At 45.7% G+C, this 19,926-nt stretch overlaps 1 protein-coding gene across 5 annotated transcripts in view; it reads right to left on the bottom strand.

The window, feature by feature from the left end:
* Positions 1-19,926, bottom strand: part of GRIP2 (glutamate receptor interacting protein 2) — a 258,982-nt gene that overhangs the window by 19,243 nt on the left and 219,813 nt on the right. For all 5 annotated transcript variants that reach the window (XM_050312920.1, XM_050312922.1, XM_050312919.1 and 2 more), the window contains 5 exons: positions 14,505-14,650; positions 13,757-13,837; positions 5,248-5,314; positions 4,292-4,437; positions 3,858-4,002 (listed from right to left, as the gene is read on the bottom strand). In XM_050312920.1, coding sequence (XP_050168877.1) covers positions 3,858-4,002; positions 4,292-4,437; positions 5,248-5,314; positions 13,757-13,837; positions 14,505-14,650 — 585 coding nt within the window. The remainder of the gene's footprint in view (positions 1-3,857; positions 4,003-4,291; positions 4,438-5,247; positions 5,315-13,756; positions 13,838-14,504; positions 14,651-19,926) is intronic.

Below are 19,926 nucleotides of genomic sequence, written 5' to 3'. Positions count from 1 at the left end.
CAGTTTGGGACATCTGTAAAGTTCACCCTTACAATCTACATTCCTGTGACTTTCTCCATCAGTTCTGGAAGAGGTTGTTGCATTACACTGCACAGCCACATTCCAGCACTGACTATTGCTCTCAGACAGGTAAATCCTTGGGTTTCAGCAGCAGCCAGGAGCAAGCAAACAAGTCACGGTAACTCTCTCCCTTCTCCTCCATCCTTCCCCTTTGTGTCTGCTTGCAGACAGGGACTCAGTTTACCTCTCCTGGTGTTGCTGCAGCTCCAGGAAGAGCAGGCGGGGCAGAATGTGTTCATCACTAGAGCTGGTTGCCAAGGCTGGAGCTCATGCTCACCACTGGCTGGACCAAGCTCACCACACTCACATTGCAGCGCCCTAATGCCAGCACAAGAGAGCAGCAACCATCTCCTCCAGCAGAGCGTGAGGTTCTGCTATCAGGAACCTGTGTGATGGAGCCACAGGAGATGCAAATCTAGACTGCAATATCTTTTTGCCCGTGGCAATGTGCCTCCCTCAGCTTACATCCCCGAATTGGGCTGCTACTCCTGCAGAACTGGAATTTGATAAGTTGTCATGGGCAAAACAGCTGCTTGGCTTTTCCCAAAATAGCAAACTTTTGTAGACACACTGCTGTGGAACATCCACTGTGAGTACATCAAATCAGCAAATGCGGCCAAACAGCGGGCAGGACTGCTCAGGCTCTGCTTCTGCTGCTCCTGGGGTATTCGAGCAGTGCCATGATCATCCGACCAGCCACTAGATGTCCGCCTTGTCTCACTCAAATCAGCCTGGAAGAGCCGTCAGGGAAAACTTGTGCATTCAAATAAATTACAGATCAAACTGGAACCGAAGTATATGTCTTAAAAGTTTCATCTACATAGTCAAAAAAATCCAGCTAAACTGCTGGCAGTTTATCCAGCAGTCGATCCTTCACTCACTGCAGTGCTTCAGCATTCGAGGATCTCCTGCATATCTATCCCTGAACCCGGCACGGGGACACAACTCCTACCCAAGACACCAGCCCAACCACCCGCCTCTGGGCAACATGACTGCTCTGCAGTAACTGTGAAAGTCCCTCAGCAGGGAAAAATACAGAAACAATTAAAGAGAAAGGTCATGTTCTGACCTTGTTTTTCTTCAAAGGGGAGAAAGCAAATCAAAGCCCAGTTCCCTCAGCCCCCCCTGTGAGGACAAGCAGACAGAAGCTGAGGAGGAGCAACAGAGAGAGAGCGGTTTCTACCTAATGACCCTTGTGCCTCTCCATCACGGCCAACAGTCCTTATTTCACCTCAAACACAGAACAGCCCGAGGCAGTGTGTGCTATACATCCCTTCTTGCTCAGAGGGCACATGCAAGAGTAGAATCAAGCAACAGGTAAGTGGAAAGGTGTAAAAGGGGCTGCAAGCACTTCCCAGAAAACACTGGAGAAGAGGTGGCTACATGCATGTGCTAGGGGTTTACTTGGCACATGGGCACGCAGGCAGGGCCACCATCCCTTTTCCTCCCTGCCAACATGGGTTGGTGCTGGACACTCCTGGACCAAACTCTCCTGCTGCCACCCCCATCTACTTGAGTAGGAGGCACTAAAGGAGGCAGGTCAGGCACCTTAAAATGTCTGTGATAGCCCAAAATTGCTCTTGGAGAACCATTACACCTTGACCAGAATTGAACATTGTTTAGGCACCCTCCTTTGCTCAAGAAGAAGGAAAACAAGTCCCTTGGCACAGGCTTAAGCCACCTGCAGGCACGTAAGGAGGGGAAACAGAGAATAACACGGGAGAGAGCCACAGCTCAACACCAGTCCAACAGCCTGAGCTGCCTTTGTAGGTTTCTATAAGATCAGACACTTATAAAGAGAAAAATGTTCAAGGTCAAGATAAAACCTACATCATTTGAATCTGAAGGCTTAGGCAGCCTGTCACCCACTGTGACATGCATGTGACAGATCCTAGAGGACACCTTGCCTTCCCCATTGCCAGCAGCCCAAGCCACAGCACAGACCTTCACTTGTGCCTCTTGTGCCTCTACAAGAATGATCAGTGCAGTCCTGTTATCAGATGCTGGGATCTGGTCCACCCTGTGTCAGTGCTGCCGAAACATGTCCTGCACTCCAGCTCTGTCCTTCAGAAACCTCTCCCACCCTTCAGAGCCTGGCTAAGGGTGCCTGTGGCACAGAGAAAGGTAGTGATGTCAGGGAAGGGACAATTTAGGGTAACGCTAGGAGCACCCTTCTTCCCTTGACAAGGTCAAGTCACTCCCTTCTGTTACTCACAGGAGAAAAAAATGCACCTTTCCCGCAGTCAGCCTTCATCCCAGAGCTCCTCTCCCTCCCTGCAGGGAGCCAACGTTACCCAGAGATATCCCTGTGCTGCCCTGAGCCCAGGCTGCTCCTGTGCACAGGCACTGCTGTTTGCTAGTCAGCCACGGTGAACACGCTGAACAGCTCCATCACCCTTCTCACAAGGCCTCTCACTCCTCAGTGCCTGCCCACTCCTGATCAAAATTCAGTAGTACCGCAGCACTTGCCTGCACTACGATTCTGTGCGGAGCCGTCACCGATGTGTATCTGAGTTTGAAGGAGGAACAGCCGTGGAATTGCAAAGGGAAATGAGATCAACAAGGGTACGAGACTGTCTTCTGACACCTGACAGCGTTTGAGCTGGCTGTCCTTAACCTCTCTCACGCTGGGCTGCAGGTACAGTGCAGAACTGCCATGCAGAAAAGCCTCAGATACTCTGCAGCTATTATTTCATAGGGAAAAAGACTGAATCCTACAGTGGCTGGCAGTAATATAAAATCCCCAGAGAAAAGGATCACTAATGACTAAGTCCATCTCTCTTTCTTCCCAGGAGACACAGACATTCTGCATTCTGCACCAAAGGGAAGCAATGGAAAGGCACAGCAGTGTGCGGAGAGCTCTGAGAACCCAACACAGAAAGAGGCACTGAGCTGTTTCACAGTCCAGCTAAGAGGGAGCGTGGCCTTGAAACAGCAGGAACCAAAAGGCGAGATCTGCAGTCAAACCTCTCCAAAGTCTTGCACTTTACACCTGTTTGTTCTGGGGTTTTTTGCTGCTGTTCTGCCTGTCAGGCAGCAAAAAGTAAAGAGACCCTTAGAGAAGCATGAGTCAGGGCTGCTGAAATGATCCATTTACAAGTCACAGCTACCGTACAGACAGATTAATTAAGATACAGTGTATGACTCAGTTCCACCTTATACTCTCAGGAATGTCCTGATCCTTTAAATCCCACGCAGGCACATATATTCAGACACAGGCACACACACAGTCCTCCCCAGAGGCCGAAGGTAAATCTGCTCCTACATTCATGCAGTATAAATTCCTGGTGCTTGGGCACACCAGCCCTGCACTGAGATACCTCACATGTAACAGACTAAGCAACCAGCAAGGACAGGTCAGAAGACACCCAAGATCTCTGGTTTCAGCAGGACACACCACTGCAATGGCCATAAACCACAGTTTAGCAACACCTGGACAGAGTCTGTGGTGATTTCATGGGCAGGCTGGGCACGCTCCTGACATAAGGTGTGTATGGCAAATCCCAGACAAGGAAGCACCTCTGTGGAAGAGGGGCAGATAAATATGTATTCCTGGCTGCAGAATTCAACTGACTCACTGGATCTGACTTTTCCTGAAGTGCCCTGCTTTGAGCCTCTCCCACTGCCCCAACAGTACAGCCCCAACCACCCTGCTTCATATCATGTGGTACCCTCAGAGCACCTTCCCTTCTCAGCAGGACGAAACACCAAAGAAAAGTTTATGACAGCATGGGAAACTTGGCACAGTTCAAGACCCCTTCTCAAATTGATTCATCCACTGTGCTCCCAAACCTCACCTCTCTGCCAGCCCCCGTTTAGTCAAGCCCGAAATGACAATGGGATCAAAAGGTTCCTCCGTCCCAGAGATGGTTATTCCCAAGGGGCCGCCGTAGCGCTTCAGCTCCACTGTGTAGATAATGGCACCAGTTGTCTCCTGCTCATCTGAAAGAGAAAACAGGAACGCTGAACTTGTTTAGTCTGCCACATGAAAGTAGTTACAGGAGAGACTTGCAGCATTTAGAAGCAAAAGCTGGAAGTCTTCAGCCATGCTCATACCAAATAGGATTTTAACCTTCCAGACATCATTTAAGGGCAGAATAACAAAAATAGACTATAATCAATTGGAAAGTGGTGACCGGACAGCAGCAGTCCTTATCTTTGTTAGTTTGCACTACCTATTGGGAATGTCATTACAGTGGACTGGCACCATTTTGCATCAGGATTTCTGTACCAGAGTTATCTTCATCCTTCCTAATCTTCAATTTGACCAGGTCTTCACACTGCCTTAAAATCTGCACAGCATCCTCCATTGAGCAATTGTCGAGTCGGATGTTATCAATGGCTAACAGCTTGTCTCCCGGCTCCAAGGTCCCAGTTCTACATGGAGAGGAAGAGAAAACTAAAAGTACATTTGTATTTGCCTTTCAGATCCCACGGCACATTCAGTTCTGCAGTGGAAATTACAATATTAACTTTTTACTGTCCTTGGTCTTTTCTAGGAAACAACCATGAACTGAGTCTGGGACAACTGTAATTTAAAGAGGGGAAGTTTGTGTAGAGCATGTATGAACACAGAACCAGGCAGGAAGATTAGATATACATCCTGGGTAACCTACAGCACTGAAAATGCCTGTTGTTTAAGGGACAGATATCCTACCTCTTACGGAAACTCCTGTGTGAGCACTCTCAGAATTGAGCCCTGCACTGCACTAAATTCTGCTGAAAGCCTTGCTATGAGGCGTTGGGATCAGAGGTGAAGTCAATAAATGCTGAGTTATTTGCACAGTTCTCCGCCAGTGCCCATAATTCACTCACTCTGTCCACCTGAGCAGGAGCTGAGACATGGCAAACTACCTGATGAGCCATAGCACTTCATGGGATATATGAAGCCCATTACCACATGCTCTTAAATGCTAAAAATCCATCTCCTGGAGAATCAGCAGACATCTGAACCAGTGCCCTGGCCTTGGCCCTGGCCTATTAGCTCAGCTCTACTTGCTTCAGTACAGACAGTTTTACTGCAAACCCTCCTGTGGTCTAAAACAAACCTCTAGGGTTGAGATTTCCTTGGATGCTGGCAGAATCCAGACCCACGCTTGGGCTTCATTCTACTTCTCTGGTAGAATTCTGCCTATCATGGATGGACATTTTGCAGTGGGTTCGGCAAACAGGAAATTCTGCTCTCACCTGTGTGCGACGCTCCCTTTCTTGATGTCAGAGATGATCAGAGGATCCCCGGGCTTTCTGCTTGCAGCTGCAAGAGAGACACACGGGCACAAAGCTTGGCATAGAGTCCAGGACGAGGATGGTTAAGGAGGAGAAGGAGACATAAGGATAGGGGATTTATATCCCCTTCACCAAACAATGCTTCATACTTAAACTCTGGAAGCCACATCCGGGGCGGGGGGAGGGGGGGAGTAGTAAATTCCTGCAAAAGTTGTTTGGTTGCACTTTGCCCATGTTAGTTTTCTCTGCACTCCTCCTGAAGGGAAGGACATGGGCTGTCCAGCAGCAAGAGGTGGCACTGCCCAATCCCAGCACTGTCAAATAGTTAGTCACCTACACCTCAGACACAAGACAAGTGAGCCAGTGGCTGTGGCAGCAGTCAGACATTAGCACTGCTGCCTAGAGAGCACCCAGCACAGCCCTGTGCTTAATTACAAGCATTTCTGTGTTCTTGAAGTGGGTTGGGACATTTTCCAGGTGGAAAATAACCCAGAAAAAATTAGATATAGCACTGTTTTCCAGTCAGTTCATCTCCCCAAGTCATTTTATCATACAACCGGATGAATCCGGGCTGGTCTGTGCTGGAGCTGGAGGGGGTGGTTTCCAACTCTTCTCTCCTGCCTGACCCTGATAACTTTTTCAGCCCACGAGAGATGTGAGTATGCATCTCTGGGAGCATTTGCATTTTGAAATATGCCTGCGAGACCTGCTGCACTCCCGAGAAACCCAAGAGAGATTTATGACTCGAACCCCTCCTGACCTCTTTGTCATCCACACACCAAACATACGCCGAGAGCATCCTTTCCACCCCGCATCACTCCCTCCTGCCTTGCTATGGGAATTGCATTGCCTCGTTTAAAGCTGACAGAGCTTCTCAGCTTCTCACAAAAACTGTGTGGGAAGGAAGAAACTCACAGTATCTGAACATATCAGGTGCAGGTCAGAGATTAAAATATCTGTGAGGCACGTGGCACCAACTACACAGAGATCCACCTGCCTGAACAGCAGTTAGAGAGCACCCAGAAAGTCAGACATAATAAGTGCTTACCAATCTCTGTGCTCTAGATTTTTCTGTTGTTTACATTCACTCATGAGATTTAAAAACATATGTGCTAACCCAACACCTTTAAGGATACCCTCTCCCAGAAATAGCTAAACCTTCTGTACCGAACAGAGCAAAAAGACAGCCAATCTTAGACGTGGCAGGGCTGAGTATCAAAGTGAGGTCAGACAGTGAAGAGCAGACCGTGACTGATTTTATAATGGTCCCAGCAATGTGACTGCTGAATGGTACAGAGCCTGGAGCAATCATTTTCCTCATGTCTTACTGGAGTGTGGTGCCAGACAATTTTGGACAGGATACTCATGTTCAGGTTCCGGATGTGGAGGGAAAAGAAGGGAATGTGTTGTGGAGATTCACTGAGGGCTTGTGCCTGTATTCAACCTCTCCACAACACAGACCAGACTGCAGATGGAACAACACACACTGGGCAGAGCTGAACAGTGGGAAGGAAGGAGGGAGTGCAGAAACCCACATGCTGACTGGGAAGACCACACACCATGGACTAACAGCACAGGGGGTGGAGATGTATCACCCTGATAATTACTGTTGTAATAACTATTGCTGTTCTCTTTTTCAGTGTAGGAGATGTATTTGCTGTTGACAGAGGTGTACAGTGTGGTGGTCTGAGCAATGGTGAGGGGAGACCTTGTGAGCACACCTTGAGCCCTGGGTCAGGCTGGCATTGCTGCATGTTTAATCACTCCCTAGCCTGGTTCTGTCAAAATGATCCAGGTTAGCAAAAATACTTTTCCCTGCAAGGTTTGTTTACTAGTTTCAAAGCAGAGGCAGTGTGACAGAAAGGGGTTAGGGAGGATCTCCACAGCCCTAGTGGCAGATTGGGGATGGCCATCTCTAACCTGGCACAGCCACAGCTGGAACAACGTGTCCAGAGACCATGAACACTCAAAAAGAGGGAGAAAAAGAATTTTTAAAAGGAAAAAAAAAAAGAAAGAAAGAAAGCAAGCATAAACAACAGCATGACTCAAGCTCTGCAGAAATTAGGTTTACCTCAGTGTCTGCCTCGCAAACCTTGAGACACATGGAGAAATCCTGCCCACAGCCAGTCCCTGATCAGAGAACAAGACCTTGTCCTTCTGCAGCTCCACAACTGGAGTCAGTACTGAGCACAGCAAAAGCTTCCCATATTAGAAGCATGGGTAACAAACCATGTACTTTGTCCATTTGGAGACAAAGCAAGTTTTAAGGAAAAATCATTCTGGATTTTGTTTGTGGAATTTTTTTCAAGTTTTGCTCTCAAAATCGATTTTCTTAAGACCTCAGTTAAATGGAAGAGCCATGTACAACTGCATACAACTGTCCCTACCAACAGAGCATCCAAACTTTAATAAATGGCAACCCTCTGTTTTAAATAATCATCATGGAATCATCATAAAATGGCTTGAGTTGGAAGGGACCTTAAAGATCATCTCCTTACAATCCCCTGCCATGGGCAAGGACACCTTCCACTAGACCAGGTTGCTCAGAGCCCCATCAAAACTGTCCTTGAACACTTCCAGGCATGGGGCATCATCACATTACATAATCACCTACTGTAAGATGCAAAGACCATCAAAACTGAAGGGAGACCTAATGAATAACTATGTTGTATCAAGAGGTGTAAGATACAAAGTTAAGATAATGAAATCTCATAGCACAAAACAGTCATTTCCTATTCATTCTAAAAATTAGTAGTCACTAACTCCATTAATTCACCTTTAGCACTCCAAAGCTCTTCCTGGCACTCCAGCAGAGAGCCCAGATGGGTTCTCTGCACATCTGCTGGGATCAGGGTACTCTTACCACTCCTGGGACCCACAATTTTAACCATCCTGGGCCATTCACACAGGGTGACAATGTCCCTCTGTGTAACAGCTGTCTGTCTAAAGAAGAGGGATCTGCAATTTCACTGAAGTGGTAGCTCAGTCTAGGTCAGAGCCATTAGACAGATAGATACTCATTGAGATTTTGGATAAACCATTTCCAATTTGCCTGCAATTAAAAAAACACCACTTAAACAACATTACAATTTTATTAGGGCTGTGGTCTTTGGCATTAAGACACTTGCACAGAAGAGTAAAGCCTCTTTATCCATTCATTTCTGCTGTTAATGTGGTTATTTCCCTTCAAAGGACATTGCCTTAGTAACTCTGCTGCAGGAAGTCATGGTTTGGACACCCAGCCTTGCCTCTGGGTCTTGCTTTCCTGCGTGTGAAATGGACATGGCAGCAAAGAAAGTCAAGGGAAGAGATGGATCGAGGCACAAATGCAGGAGCTGGTGTGCAGAAACCCACGCATGCTCTCAGCAAGCATTCTGGTTGTGGCCTCCACCTGCCAGGGCAAACCACTTCAGGTGGAAACAGACTCTTTTTCAGATACATTTGTATTTTTGGTGGGTTTACCAGTACAAAAGATAAGTTTAAAAGTGCTCCAGTGGCCCAGAGAAAGCTCCATAAATCAACAGCTGTTGAAGGTAGAAGCGTGTGGTGGGGGAGAAACTCGAAACGAAAACACTGCTTGGCGGTGGTGACAGGACAGTGATAAAAAGGTGAATTGATCAATACTGTTATTTACTTTTTATAAATTGCTTTCAGTCTCTCACCACCTCTGCTGGGATTCTGGCTCGCTCGGTGTTTACGCTGTGATGGATGATGAGGCCAGGAACACATGTCCGGTTTGTGTTTTTAATAGAATGCATAATGACTTGTATTGGTAAATTACTCCCTGCAAGGAGCATGAGCACATATTTCACAGGCACCAACCCAGTATAAATGCCCTTTGTTATTGACCAATCCAAAGCAACACTCTGCCAGTGTGTAATTAAAGAAATTGCAATACTGCCGTTAAGAAGCTTTCAAATGAGAAAGTGTTCCTAAATTGGAAACAACAAACAAAATCAGAAACCAAATAATCTCAGGACAGCTAAGGGATTAAAAGAGGAAAAAAGTAAATCAGAATTGATTACAAAAAGCAGCAAGGAAAATCAAATTCTCAGTACCAAACTTTTTCCTCTACCATTCATTAAGTTTAGCAGCAGGTGCATAAATTATCAGTGCCTTCAGCAGGATATCTGCCCCATCACAGATCTACTTCCTTTCCCAGTCTCCAGGTAGCAAAACCAGATCAGAATATCCCACTTGGACAAAAGCACCAGAGTCAATCAGCTGCAAATCTCAGCTGAAGCTGCTGTGTGAGCGAGGGGTAGGACAGGCGGTGCCAGGCTCGCTGCCGCTTGTGGACACACTCTGCCGGGCTGGTGGCAGGGCACAGGCTAATCCAGCACCAGCAAAACTAGATTTGCTCAGCTCACAAATCCATCTTCTCACTAGGACAGTGATTACACTGCTTAAGCGACTTAATCGAAGTTATCTATCTACCCAAATTCCGGTTTTATCACCTGCAAGCAGATATACTGCCTCCTCCTTATCTGCAGTACTTCACACCAAGGGCACAGGAATTGATTTGTTAAGATATAGAAAGGCAATTTGATAAACATGCTATATAAAGCATTAATGCATATCTAAAACGAATGGTAATTTCAGTATCTCTTTAAACAGCAACATCAACACACCTGTACCCTATGGTGAATGTCACAACTAGCCCTTGGCGAAGATATTTGAGACAGGAAAAAAAAAATACCCTCTCAACACAAATAGCAATCTTTCATGTAATCAACTATCATTTTGCAGCAGCTAATAACAAATCCATATCTTATTGTAAGAGGTTAGGTATTGAACGAAAAAGAATACATGACTATTAGCTTCTCGCTGTTGGAGATTTTAATTTGTAAGAGATTTACAGAAAACCTTCAAAGACATAACAGCATCATTAGAACTAAATGCAGCCAGCAAGATGAGAGCAATTGAGGCATGTGTTCTGCAAATGGAGATGGTAGTTCAGGCTAACAAGAGTCAAATCTTCACATCCCTGTGTCAAAACTCTCAGTTTTCGCACATCTTTGCATCCTCACCATTCAGAGCCTCAGAGGTCCCTGCAAACAACTGAGTTTCAGAGTCTGCACAGCTCTCAAAGCAAAAAGGAGCACACTTTGCTCTTCAGTCAGAGCACCTGTTTTATAAAAAATTGCCCTTCTCCCTGGGGCAGAGGCTGAGACACTGGAGAATGGAGCAAACAAGAGCAGTTTAGCTGACCTCATGTCCCTTCACCCCTGGACAAAGCGCATGGAGCAGCACACATGAAGCAATTTCAGTGTTTTTCATTTAGCACATGTAGGAGATTGAATGAGGCTGAAGGGCACCAAAGTCCCTCAGAAACACAGAGTACAGTCAGTGAGAGACTCACCCCCTGGATTTTCTATTCATCATTAGGAGAATGGAAGAGGAAATAGTGCTATTTGCATATATTTCCATCTCACACCTTGATTTGCTGCATTCCTTTGCCACACTGTGAGCAGGGCGAAGAAAACCATCCATGCTCACAGACCACCACTGAGACACACCCAGTCCGAGCCTTCTCTTTCTGGAAAACCCTGAGACCTCTGAGAAGATTAAATGCCCTCAGCAAACATCTGCCCCTACCAGGAGCAAGTGCTCTTGTGTATTCATCACAGAACCAGCAGCATCTGCCCTCCTCATACACAAACCTTCTGGATTTTCAGCCCTTTTATGAGCATTTCCAGCAGATTTATGGTTCCTCCTACAGCCAGCTCCATTACATGAATTCTTCCAGCACATCCATCACGAATCCTGCTCTCCCCCCCTTTACTTAGTCCATCTCCGAATTAGCTCTGAGAGCCACAGCACAGCAAGAACTTGATCACATTTATTTCTGTAGTGCTCCTCTGATGAGGTCGTAACACTTTCTGCCCGTGTAAGAAGGCAGAGGCAAACCTTCCTAGGCAGAAGAATTAACTACAGATGAGCCAGCCGAAGCCCAGAGGTAAAACTCAAGGAAAGCAACTCATCTTACATCTGCAGCACAGCCAGACCACAAAGGTTATGAATGAACCCAATTCCACGGCCACAACAGTGCAGGGGGTCTTTTACTGACCCCTCCACCTTGTCATCTACTTAAGCTGCCCCAGCTTTACTGAGTAGGGAACAGGAATCCAATGTAAGAGGCCAGTAAACCAAGTCCCCTACTTTAAAACAGTTGTAATATACTTTTCCATACCAGAAGGAAAGCTATAAAAGCTGTTTCTAGATCTACACAAGCATTCAAATCAGCAGAACTGGGAGGAAAGGAACCGAGCAAAACAGAGAAGAGTTATTTTTACATCATTTCTTTTTCTGCTTGCATCATACTTCTGCATGCACATCATGTCTCTGCAGGAGGTACTTTCAATAAAGCTGCTTGCTTTGGTTTTAATATTTGAAATTGGTATATTTATCTGCCTGGTCAGAGGCAGAGTGACAAAATGATGATCTGATTTGCTAAGAATCATGTGGACAAAGGCTTACACAGACTAATGTATGAAAACAGAATTAGGATTCAGCTAGCATTTCATCCTTGCCACTGCATTTTCTGGGTGCCTGTCTTTTGCTCCATTTGTAAATATAATTTTAGCTTTGACTCAGCAAAGGACTGAAATGTACTTTAAGTTTATGTGTATGCATTAACTTGAACAATGTCCTGCAAACATGTTCAACAATCAAAAAGATCAAATCTTTTATAGTGTCAAAAAACTGCTTTGTAGTTGGATAATGAGCATCTATTTAAAACCCAGGGGTCAGTTTCTTCTTATTAGTGGTGATTTCAAAAAAGTGTATGAAATCAATATTTTAAACAAATTTCAAATGAAAACCTTTTCAACATAAAAATATGTTTGAAGTGTAAATGCACATCCAAAGCAGATCCCGTTCAAGAGAGACTTCACAAATAAAAACTAATTCTTCCAAGGAACTCCCAGGCAAATCTATCTCTCCAGCCTCAGACACAAACTAAACTTTGACACTTGTAAGGGCTAAAATCCTGGCCTTGCACAAGTCAGAAGTTTTTTGCTACCAGATCCATTGTCCTAGGTTGCTATCAGAGATTGGAATGCCAAGGCAATGGGCAGGGCAGCAGCTTGGAACCCAGCACAGGCTGCACTCACTGTTCCCTGCCCCCCCACCAGTGAAATGCCACTATGGACACCCTGCTGCTTTCAGAAAGCACTTTGATGTCTTCAGACAGTAATTGCTACCAAGCCAAATGTTAAATACTGTGCTGTTATTTCTCAGGATTTTCCTCATGGCACAAATAAGGGAAGTAGAGAAGAGGGAGAAGAAATATTACAGGCTGCAAAGCCATCATCCTGTTGACGTTCAAGTCACTCCTGAGAATTGTCCCACTTAGACCAGAACACCTCCAATTAACTTCGTAACTAATGCTGTAAATGTCAAGAGGTAATTACAAATAGCTTATCTATTTTAATGAAATCTAGTTTTAAAGTGTCCCTTGCGACTCCATTCTCCAGACACAGCTGGGTCCCTGCTCCTGAGGGCTTAGACACGAGATCCCATTACTGCAGTCTCACAAGCTGCTCTGTTTCAGGTGGGAGATCGTGGCAGTCCTGGGCATGGCAAATCTGAGATGATTCAACTCTGTTTACCCTGAGCAGTGAAAGAGGGATGAAAGACTTGAGACCTGCTTGTGTTTGCCATAAAGGAAAAATTCAATGATGTGAGGCATAACAAGACCCCAAGACAGCTAGAAATTTGGGATGGATCTGCCTATATCATCCCCCGACAGCATCCTCTCCAAAGAGGCCAAAATGTCTTTAAAGGAAAAACTATCCTCAGAGGAGAAACAAAGATAGTTAATCAAGGGTAAGAAAAGAAGAGAGAAAAGAAAGAAAAATGTTTATGATGCATTCTCTCAGTGCACACCAAGTCCTGGCACATGGATCTCCTCCTCAGTAGCTGCAGTTACTCGATGCAACAATTCCTGGCAAACCCTGCCCAGCACCCTCTTGTCCTTAAAGTGTTTTCTCCCCACCTCTAAGGCACATCGTCCTCTTCATGCTCCTTCTCCTGCCTCTCCTGGCAGTTTCCCCTCTCCACCCTTCAAGCTGTGGGTTCACCCCTCACTTGCTCTCCTCCTTCACCTCTCCCTGCAAAGGTCCCATTGTATGCAGGCAAATCTTTTTTAAAAAGAACATAATACAACTGTGAGCAAGGAAATAAAAATAATATTATTAATAATATAATTAGTCTGCAACACAGATCAGCTGATCTACTGAGACACATCCTTTGCCCCAACCCTTCAGGCAGCTACTTTTCTTGCAGCCACCAGCTCATGGAGGCAGGAACCACACATCCGATTCAGTTTGGGATAAATCACAAGCACTGAGAGGGCTACAGAAACCCCACATAATCTTATCTCTCTCCATTGGAGCCCTCTGATGTACCAGGGTAGGAAGCAAGTCAGCTCTTGAAACCTCTTATTGCAAGACTGAGCAATACTTACAGCTGATTGTAATTCCAAGCTCTACACCTCTTTTCTTGGGCAATTTAACGTGGAAAGTACCGCTGCTGGGTATGACAGACTCTATAAAACCAAAAACAGACAAGAAAAGAAAAAAGGAGAAAAAAGAGAGTTTTCAGTTGCATGGATAGCTTTTTCAGAACCAAGAAAACAAGCCTGTAAAGCTCAGCTCTGTTGGTTCACATAAGGTTATCTGAGGCCCTGTGGACTTTAGTTTGAAATTTGGATTCTCATTAAAAATACATGCTCTGAACATCAAGTGAAGTGCTCACATCATGATGTATTTCGAGATTGAAGCATCTCTGTCAATGTAAAAGAAAAAAAACACTAAAACTTTTTTTTTTTTTTAATACAAAGCTGCACTTTACCCCCAGCCATTAGCTTTGCCTCCCTCCTGGCTTCAAGGTCATAAATTAATATAAATATTATTTATATTAATTGGCAAATATTTAAAGTGCAGGCACCCTCTTTATCTATTCCATACGCTTATCTCAGCCAAGTGGTGAGGACAAAACATTTATGAAAGGATCAGAAGAATAACCCTCCATCTTGGTGTACATCAGAGAACAAGAAGAAATGGGAAAGGTCCTCACAGGGCTTCTCACTCTTCCCTCTGAGCTCTAGCAGAAACCTCACATATTTGTGTGAATACAGTCCCTCCTGCAGGTCAGCAAAGGCACTGGAAGAGTCCTGCTGGTAGTGATGAGCGGCAATTCTTTTGGCAACATACCTGCGACGTCGAATTCGATCTCGAGCACCACTTTGTTGGTGAGCGCGGCATCCCGCAGAAGCTGGTTGGCCTCCTCCATGGTCCCGTCCTCAGTCGCGATGCCGTTGATAGAAAGGACTCTGTCTCCTACCTGCAGCAGCCCACACCTGCAGTTCACAGCGGGAAAAGTGGAGGGAAGAAATGGGAACAAGGAGGAAAGGAGAAAGAGGAAAGGAGGAAAAAAACAACCCCACAACCAGCCATGAGTTACTTTTGCCAGTCAAATCTATTACAAGACAGACAAGGTAGAATCCTGCAGAAGTGGTCCCAAAGAGAAAATAACTCATTTTGCAATGCCTGTCCCAGTGTCCCTGCAAGGGCACAAGGAAGCAAAGCCTCATGGTTTTCTAAAGTTTAGACATGCTTTGGTCCTAAATAACCATTTCTGGTCACATTTCCTGCAACAATCAGGGGGGGAAAGAGAAGTAACCCTCATCTTCCTAAAAGTCAACACCATGGCTGAGAGATGAGAGTGATAAATGCAATCCAACCGTACATGGCTTTTCCCATGCACCTGCATCCTCTGGAACACAAACTAACAGCACGGAAAATTGCACAGATTCCTCTGCCTAATGCATGGTGAATACTGAAGCTACAATCCAATAAACTCACCAAAATGTCTCAGCAAATTGGATAATCATTTATCCCTCCTAATTGCATTTCTGGAAGCCAAATGTACACTGATACTGTTTAACTGCCTTGAAAGGCCAATATTATTCCGATGTGACAGCCTGACAATATAACCACAACTAACCCTTTGGGGCTTTTAGTTTAGACCCACTTTCTCTAGAAATAGAGATCAGCAGGTTTTTTACTTTGGAAGAAGAACGTGATGACAAGGCTATGTTAGAGATGTACTGCTACAGCACGGTTTGTCTCTCGGGACCCATCTTTATAAGCAAGGGTTTTTTCACAAATGAAGCACCACATTCCTACAGTCACTATCCACACACACTACTCTTTTTTTTTCTTTTAAGAATACTGCAACACCAGCACGATTATCCTCCAGGTTATCTCCCACAGCTCACCTGAGCTGGCCCGTGGCTCTGCAAAATCAAGACTGCCGTGTTCCCTGTGACTGGCCTTGGGAAATTGCTCATCTTCTCATCTTCCTTCTCCTCTATCAATTGTTTGCTGCAACCACATTTTTTCAGACTTTCCACTCATCACCTGTCTATAAGGCTGTTCATTTGAGCAGAGCTTGGGCAACCAAACCCACCATTAATGGAAACTACAGAGTGGTCTCCAAAATGGGCTGAGGGTTATGGCATCAAGTCTAAGGTTCACCTCAACATCTGGAGTTACTTTACCACAAAGGTTTTCCAGAAGGCATCAGTCATCTTGTTTTGAGCCTTTTCCAGAGAGTCTTTATTCCCCTCCCGTATAATGATCAAACACATCCTTTGCCTTCTCCTTCCTTCCACTGACACCTCACAGAAGACAGCTTGTTTTTCACTAAACCTTCCAGTCACTCTTCATCACTCACACCCAATTCAATTGTAAGAAAACACAGTACCACAGCTTCCAGGCACACAAAGAGAACATCAAAGGCAACGGACACTGACTGTATTATTCACCTCCAAACAACAGGATGTGTATGAAAGGCTGGGTCACCAAGAAAAAGTACACACACCTGAATTCAAGAAAAATGAACAAGCACAACAGTTTGTGCCAGTGGCCCATCAAAAGTTGAGATATGAACAAGTTTGGAGAGAACCTAGGGAGGTTATTTTATTGGTAGGAAAGGTATTAAACTTGCAGTATATTTACACTGCTGCCCGAGTTCATGGCATCCATGGAAAATCGACAGCTACTTTATGAGATGTAAATTCAGAACTGTTTGTTCAAGGAGACTTGGATTAGAACAGACAACTCCATGATGTATAAATGAATCCACCCTTATGAATAAATTACATGAAGTTTAATTACAGTCCTTTACTGGACTTGTGGCTATGCAGCCACATACATGCACTTAGAAATATCACCTTATAAATATCGAGATGGCACAGAGTATAACAGAGATGACTCCTCTGCCACCAAGAACTCTCTCGCTATGGCCCCAGTGTACCTTTTGCAAAAGAGGGATCAACAGCTGCATCACTCAGACATCACTGTCATCTCAAGGTCACACAAGGACACAATCCATTTTAGCACCACTGTTTCAGCCACAAAGGTTGGGAGCTCACAGGATACTTTTACACTGCATAAAAGCAAACCTTTGCCACTTTTCCCACCAGAGCTGCCTTCTCACAAAACAACTGTTTCTTGTGTTTCTTCACTCAAGGTAGATTTGCCTGGGTGTTTCACAGCCAACAGCTCTGTTAGGTCAGAAGCATTTTATTTCTTTTACTATTAGCCTCAGTCAATCACAGTTGATTAAGCCCTGGTCTTGCAGGTTTATAAAAGTTTGTGGAATGAAGCCACAACCTTCTGGCTCCTTCTACAAGTGCAAGGAGGCCTGATGTGCCTTATTAACCCTTCAGAGTCATACTGGAGACACAGGTTTCCAGCTGTCATGTGCCCTTGCATTGGAAACAGAGCCTGGGGAGCCAAGGGTCTTGCAGAGCTCTCCTTAGCTCTGCCGTGGGATCCTACAAGAGTCTTCTGACAGTTTTCCCAGAGAGAAGGCATTTGTCTGAGAGATGCTCAGTCTGACATCACAGCTTAAAAAGTGTTTTGAGATTATGGGAGCAGAAGTGTTTTAAAATCAGAAAGAACAAGACTACAGGCATCTCCCAAAGTGAAAGGCAGCCTCATGGACGTGTTGGAGTCCACGATGGGAATGTCTCCCTGGGGTTGCAGAGATTTGCATTTTGCCATGACTCATTTCTTGGGCAGCAACAGAGCAGTGGAGGTGTCTCGCTAGATACAGAGCAGCACATATTCAAGCCTTGGGCATGATATGCACTGAAGAGCTCACTCAGCATCACCAGACTCTGCATGGTCACTCCAGCTGTGGGGGAGCAGCTGTGACCGTGGCCACAGTGCCAGCTGCACAAACTGATCCATCGTGCCCTTACAATGCCCTGGGTTGGCCTGTGCAGGTCAGATGTGCACATCTGTGTGTGCACCCACATCTGTGTCTGCACGCTGGTGAGGGGATCTCCACCCCCTCACTGGATCAAAGCTTTGCTGACAGCTTCAGCCAGCTGCTAAACTTTGCTTTTGCAAACTACTCACACTCAAAAGCCAGAAACATAATGATCAAACAACTGTGTCTGAGTAGAGCTAGAAAACATGTAACTCAGCAGGAAGCATTGATTTTGGATACCAGGATGGAGAAGTCAGATACTCTCCCTCTGTTGCCAATGACAGCCGAGGGAGGAAGGACACAAAAGCTGTGTGCTTCAAGGCAGCCAAGAAGGATTGTCAGGCTTCTTCCCCTTCTACCTTCCTTGCTGATAACAGGGGCTGAATCACTGTCTTGCTTGGAATACAAAGACTTCATCTTGCACCCAGAAAACAAAACAACAGGTGGGGAGGAAAGTCTATTAGAAGCTATTTGCAGTAAAACAAATCACAAGTCAGGCGGGTGAGAGCTTTTGCTTCAAACTGCCTGCCACAAGCCAACACAAAGCAGATAATAAATGTGAGGGCAGCCCAACCTCCCTGGAAAGAGGATGATGCCATGCTCCTCTCTGGTAGTACTCACACTTGCTGGACACGCCAGAGGCAGCTTCTCCACAGCAAGCCAGTGTGGACAAGCCAGATGGACAAAGCCAGTGTGTATCTCATGCTTGTACAACAGCACATTCAGATCCACAGGTTTTGCAGAGTGTGTGTGAACATCCAGGTCAGACCCAGGCTGCTAAGCCTGATCCCTGTATCCCCTCAGCTCACCTTTTTGGCAAAGAGCAACAACTGCAGCACAAGAAAGAGCACAGCCCAGCCTCAGCCTAGAGCCAAGCTTGGCAAAGGGGAGGAAAATAGCTCTAATGTCTTGGGCTGCAGCTGCAGCAGAACCTCTCAGGAACAGGGAATAACGTATCCTGAATGATGGAGCAAAGAGATCTGTGGAATACCAAGAAACAGAAAGTGAAATGAAAACATAAAACTGCCTTTTTCTCTTCACTGCAAATCCAGTGCACTTATCATTTCAAGATGGGGAGGAAAGACAGTGTTTCCCTGACAATGAGGAAGAGCAGTATGGTTTAGGAAAGAATAAAATATATAGCAGAGATTTAATCCCCAAATCAAATCCAGGCTGCAAATGCAGAGAGGATTGCTCTCGGTCACCAGAAAGCAGCAGCCAGGAGAGCATGAATGCTGCTGGGTGGGCAGGCTGTGTGACACACTGGAGCCAAGCAAGACTGCACCGCCAGTCTTTGCTTTCACTCTGGGCTTGGCAAGAGGATAAAGCAAAGCCAGGAGGATTTCAGCACATCTCCCTCATCCCTCAGGACAGCAGGCTTTGTTGCTGCCTGACTTATAAAAGGAGTTTGGTAATTTGCAATGTGAGCCAAACTCTCCGTGGCAATCAAGGATTAAAAAAAAAAAAAGAGAAAGGCAAACCACCATCACCTTCATTTTTAAACCCTGTTTAGAAACAAACAAATAAACAAAAGGAATAACAGGCTTTGGAAATCTCTCTTAACCTGCATCAGGACAGCTCCTTTTCCTGTGCCAGACGCTTGTTCCTGTCCTCCTGTAGACACAAGCACCAGGCACTCATGTTCCACCTTGCCTCTGCATTGGCCACCTGGAGAAGCTACAACACAGAGACTGGTCTGCACAGCAAGGACTCACATTTCCTTCTGCAGACACTTTCCCTACCACACAACTCTACAACTCCCCCATGTGCTGTTTTTCTGGGCAGGCTTGGGGACACCAAACCATCAGCACATGCTGATGGGGCCATCAGAGAATTCTTCTTCCAAGGAGGGGTCTGCAGCAGGTGCTGAGCACTGCCACATCATTGCACCTCCAGCACCCCTAGACAGGACAGACCACAGTGGAAGTCACAGGTTGTAAGAGAAACCAGCACTGGGGCATTAAGTGCCAGCTCACTCAGCTCTCACTATTTCATCTGCGTAATGAAACCAGCTCTCCTTTCCACTCCACAAGAGGTTAAGCAATGCTAGGACTTGATCTGTTTAGTAATAAAAGCCTTGCTAGAAGATACCTACATTGTAGTTCACAGGCACTTGAGCAGCCAGCAAGGGAGAAGTTTAGCCAGAGCAGCTGGAACTCTCGGGCTGAGGCTTTGTCACTGGAAGAGTCACTGCTCCCCAGTATCCTCATGGGTGACACACAGCAGCTAATGCTGCTCCTCCCTTCTGCTCTTTTCCCAGCTTTACAGAGCCAAAAGCAAGAGTGCTTAACTGCAGCACCTGCATGCTCCTCAACCAGAGCACCCTCTCTACAGTTCAAATCCTTGGCTTTA

Source organism: Myiozetetes cayanensis, unplaced genomic scaffold (assembly GCF_022539395.1).
Source record: "Myiozetetes cayanensis isolate MyiCay16 unplaced genomic scaffold, myiCay2020 scf18, whole genome shotgun sequence".
Classification (NCBI taxonomy): Eukaryota; Metazoa; Chordata; class Aves; order Passeriformes; family Tyrannidae; genus Myiozetetes; species Myiozetetes cayanensis.
Note: the sequence above shows the minus strand (reverse complement) of the source record. Positions and strands in the feature narration are given on the sequence as shown.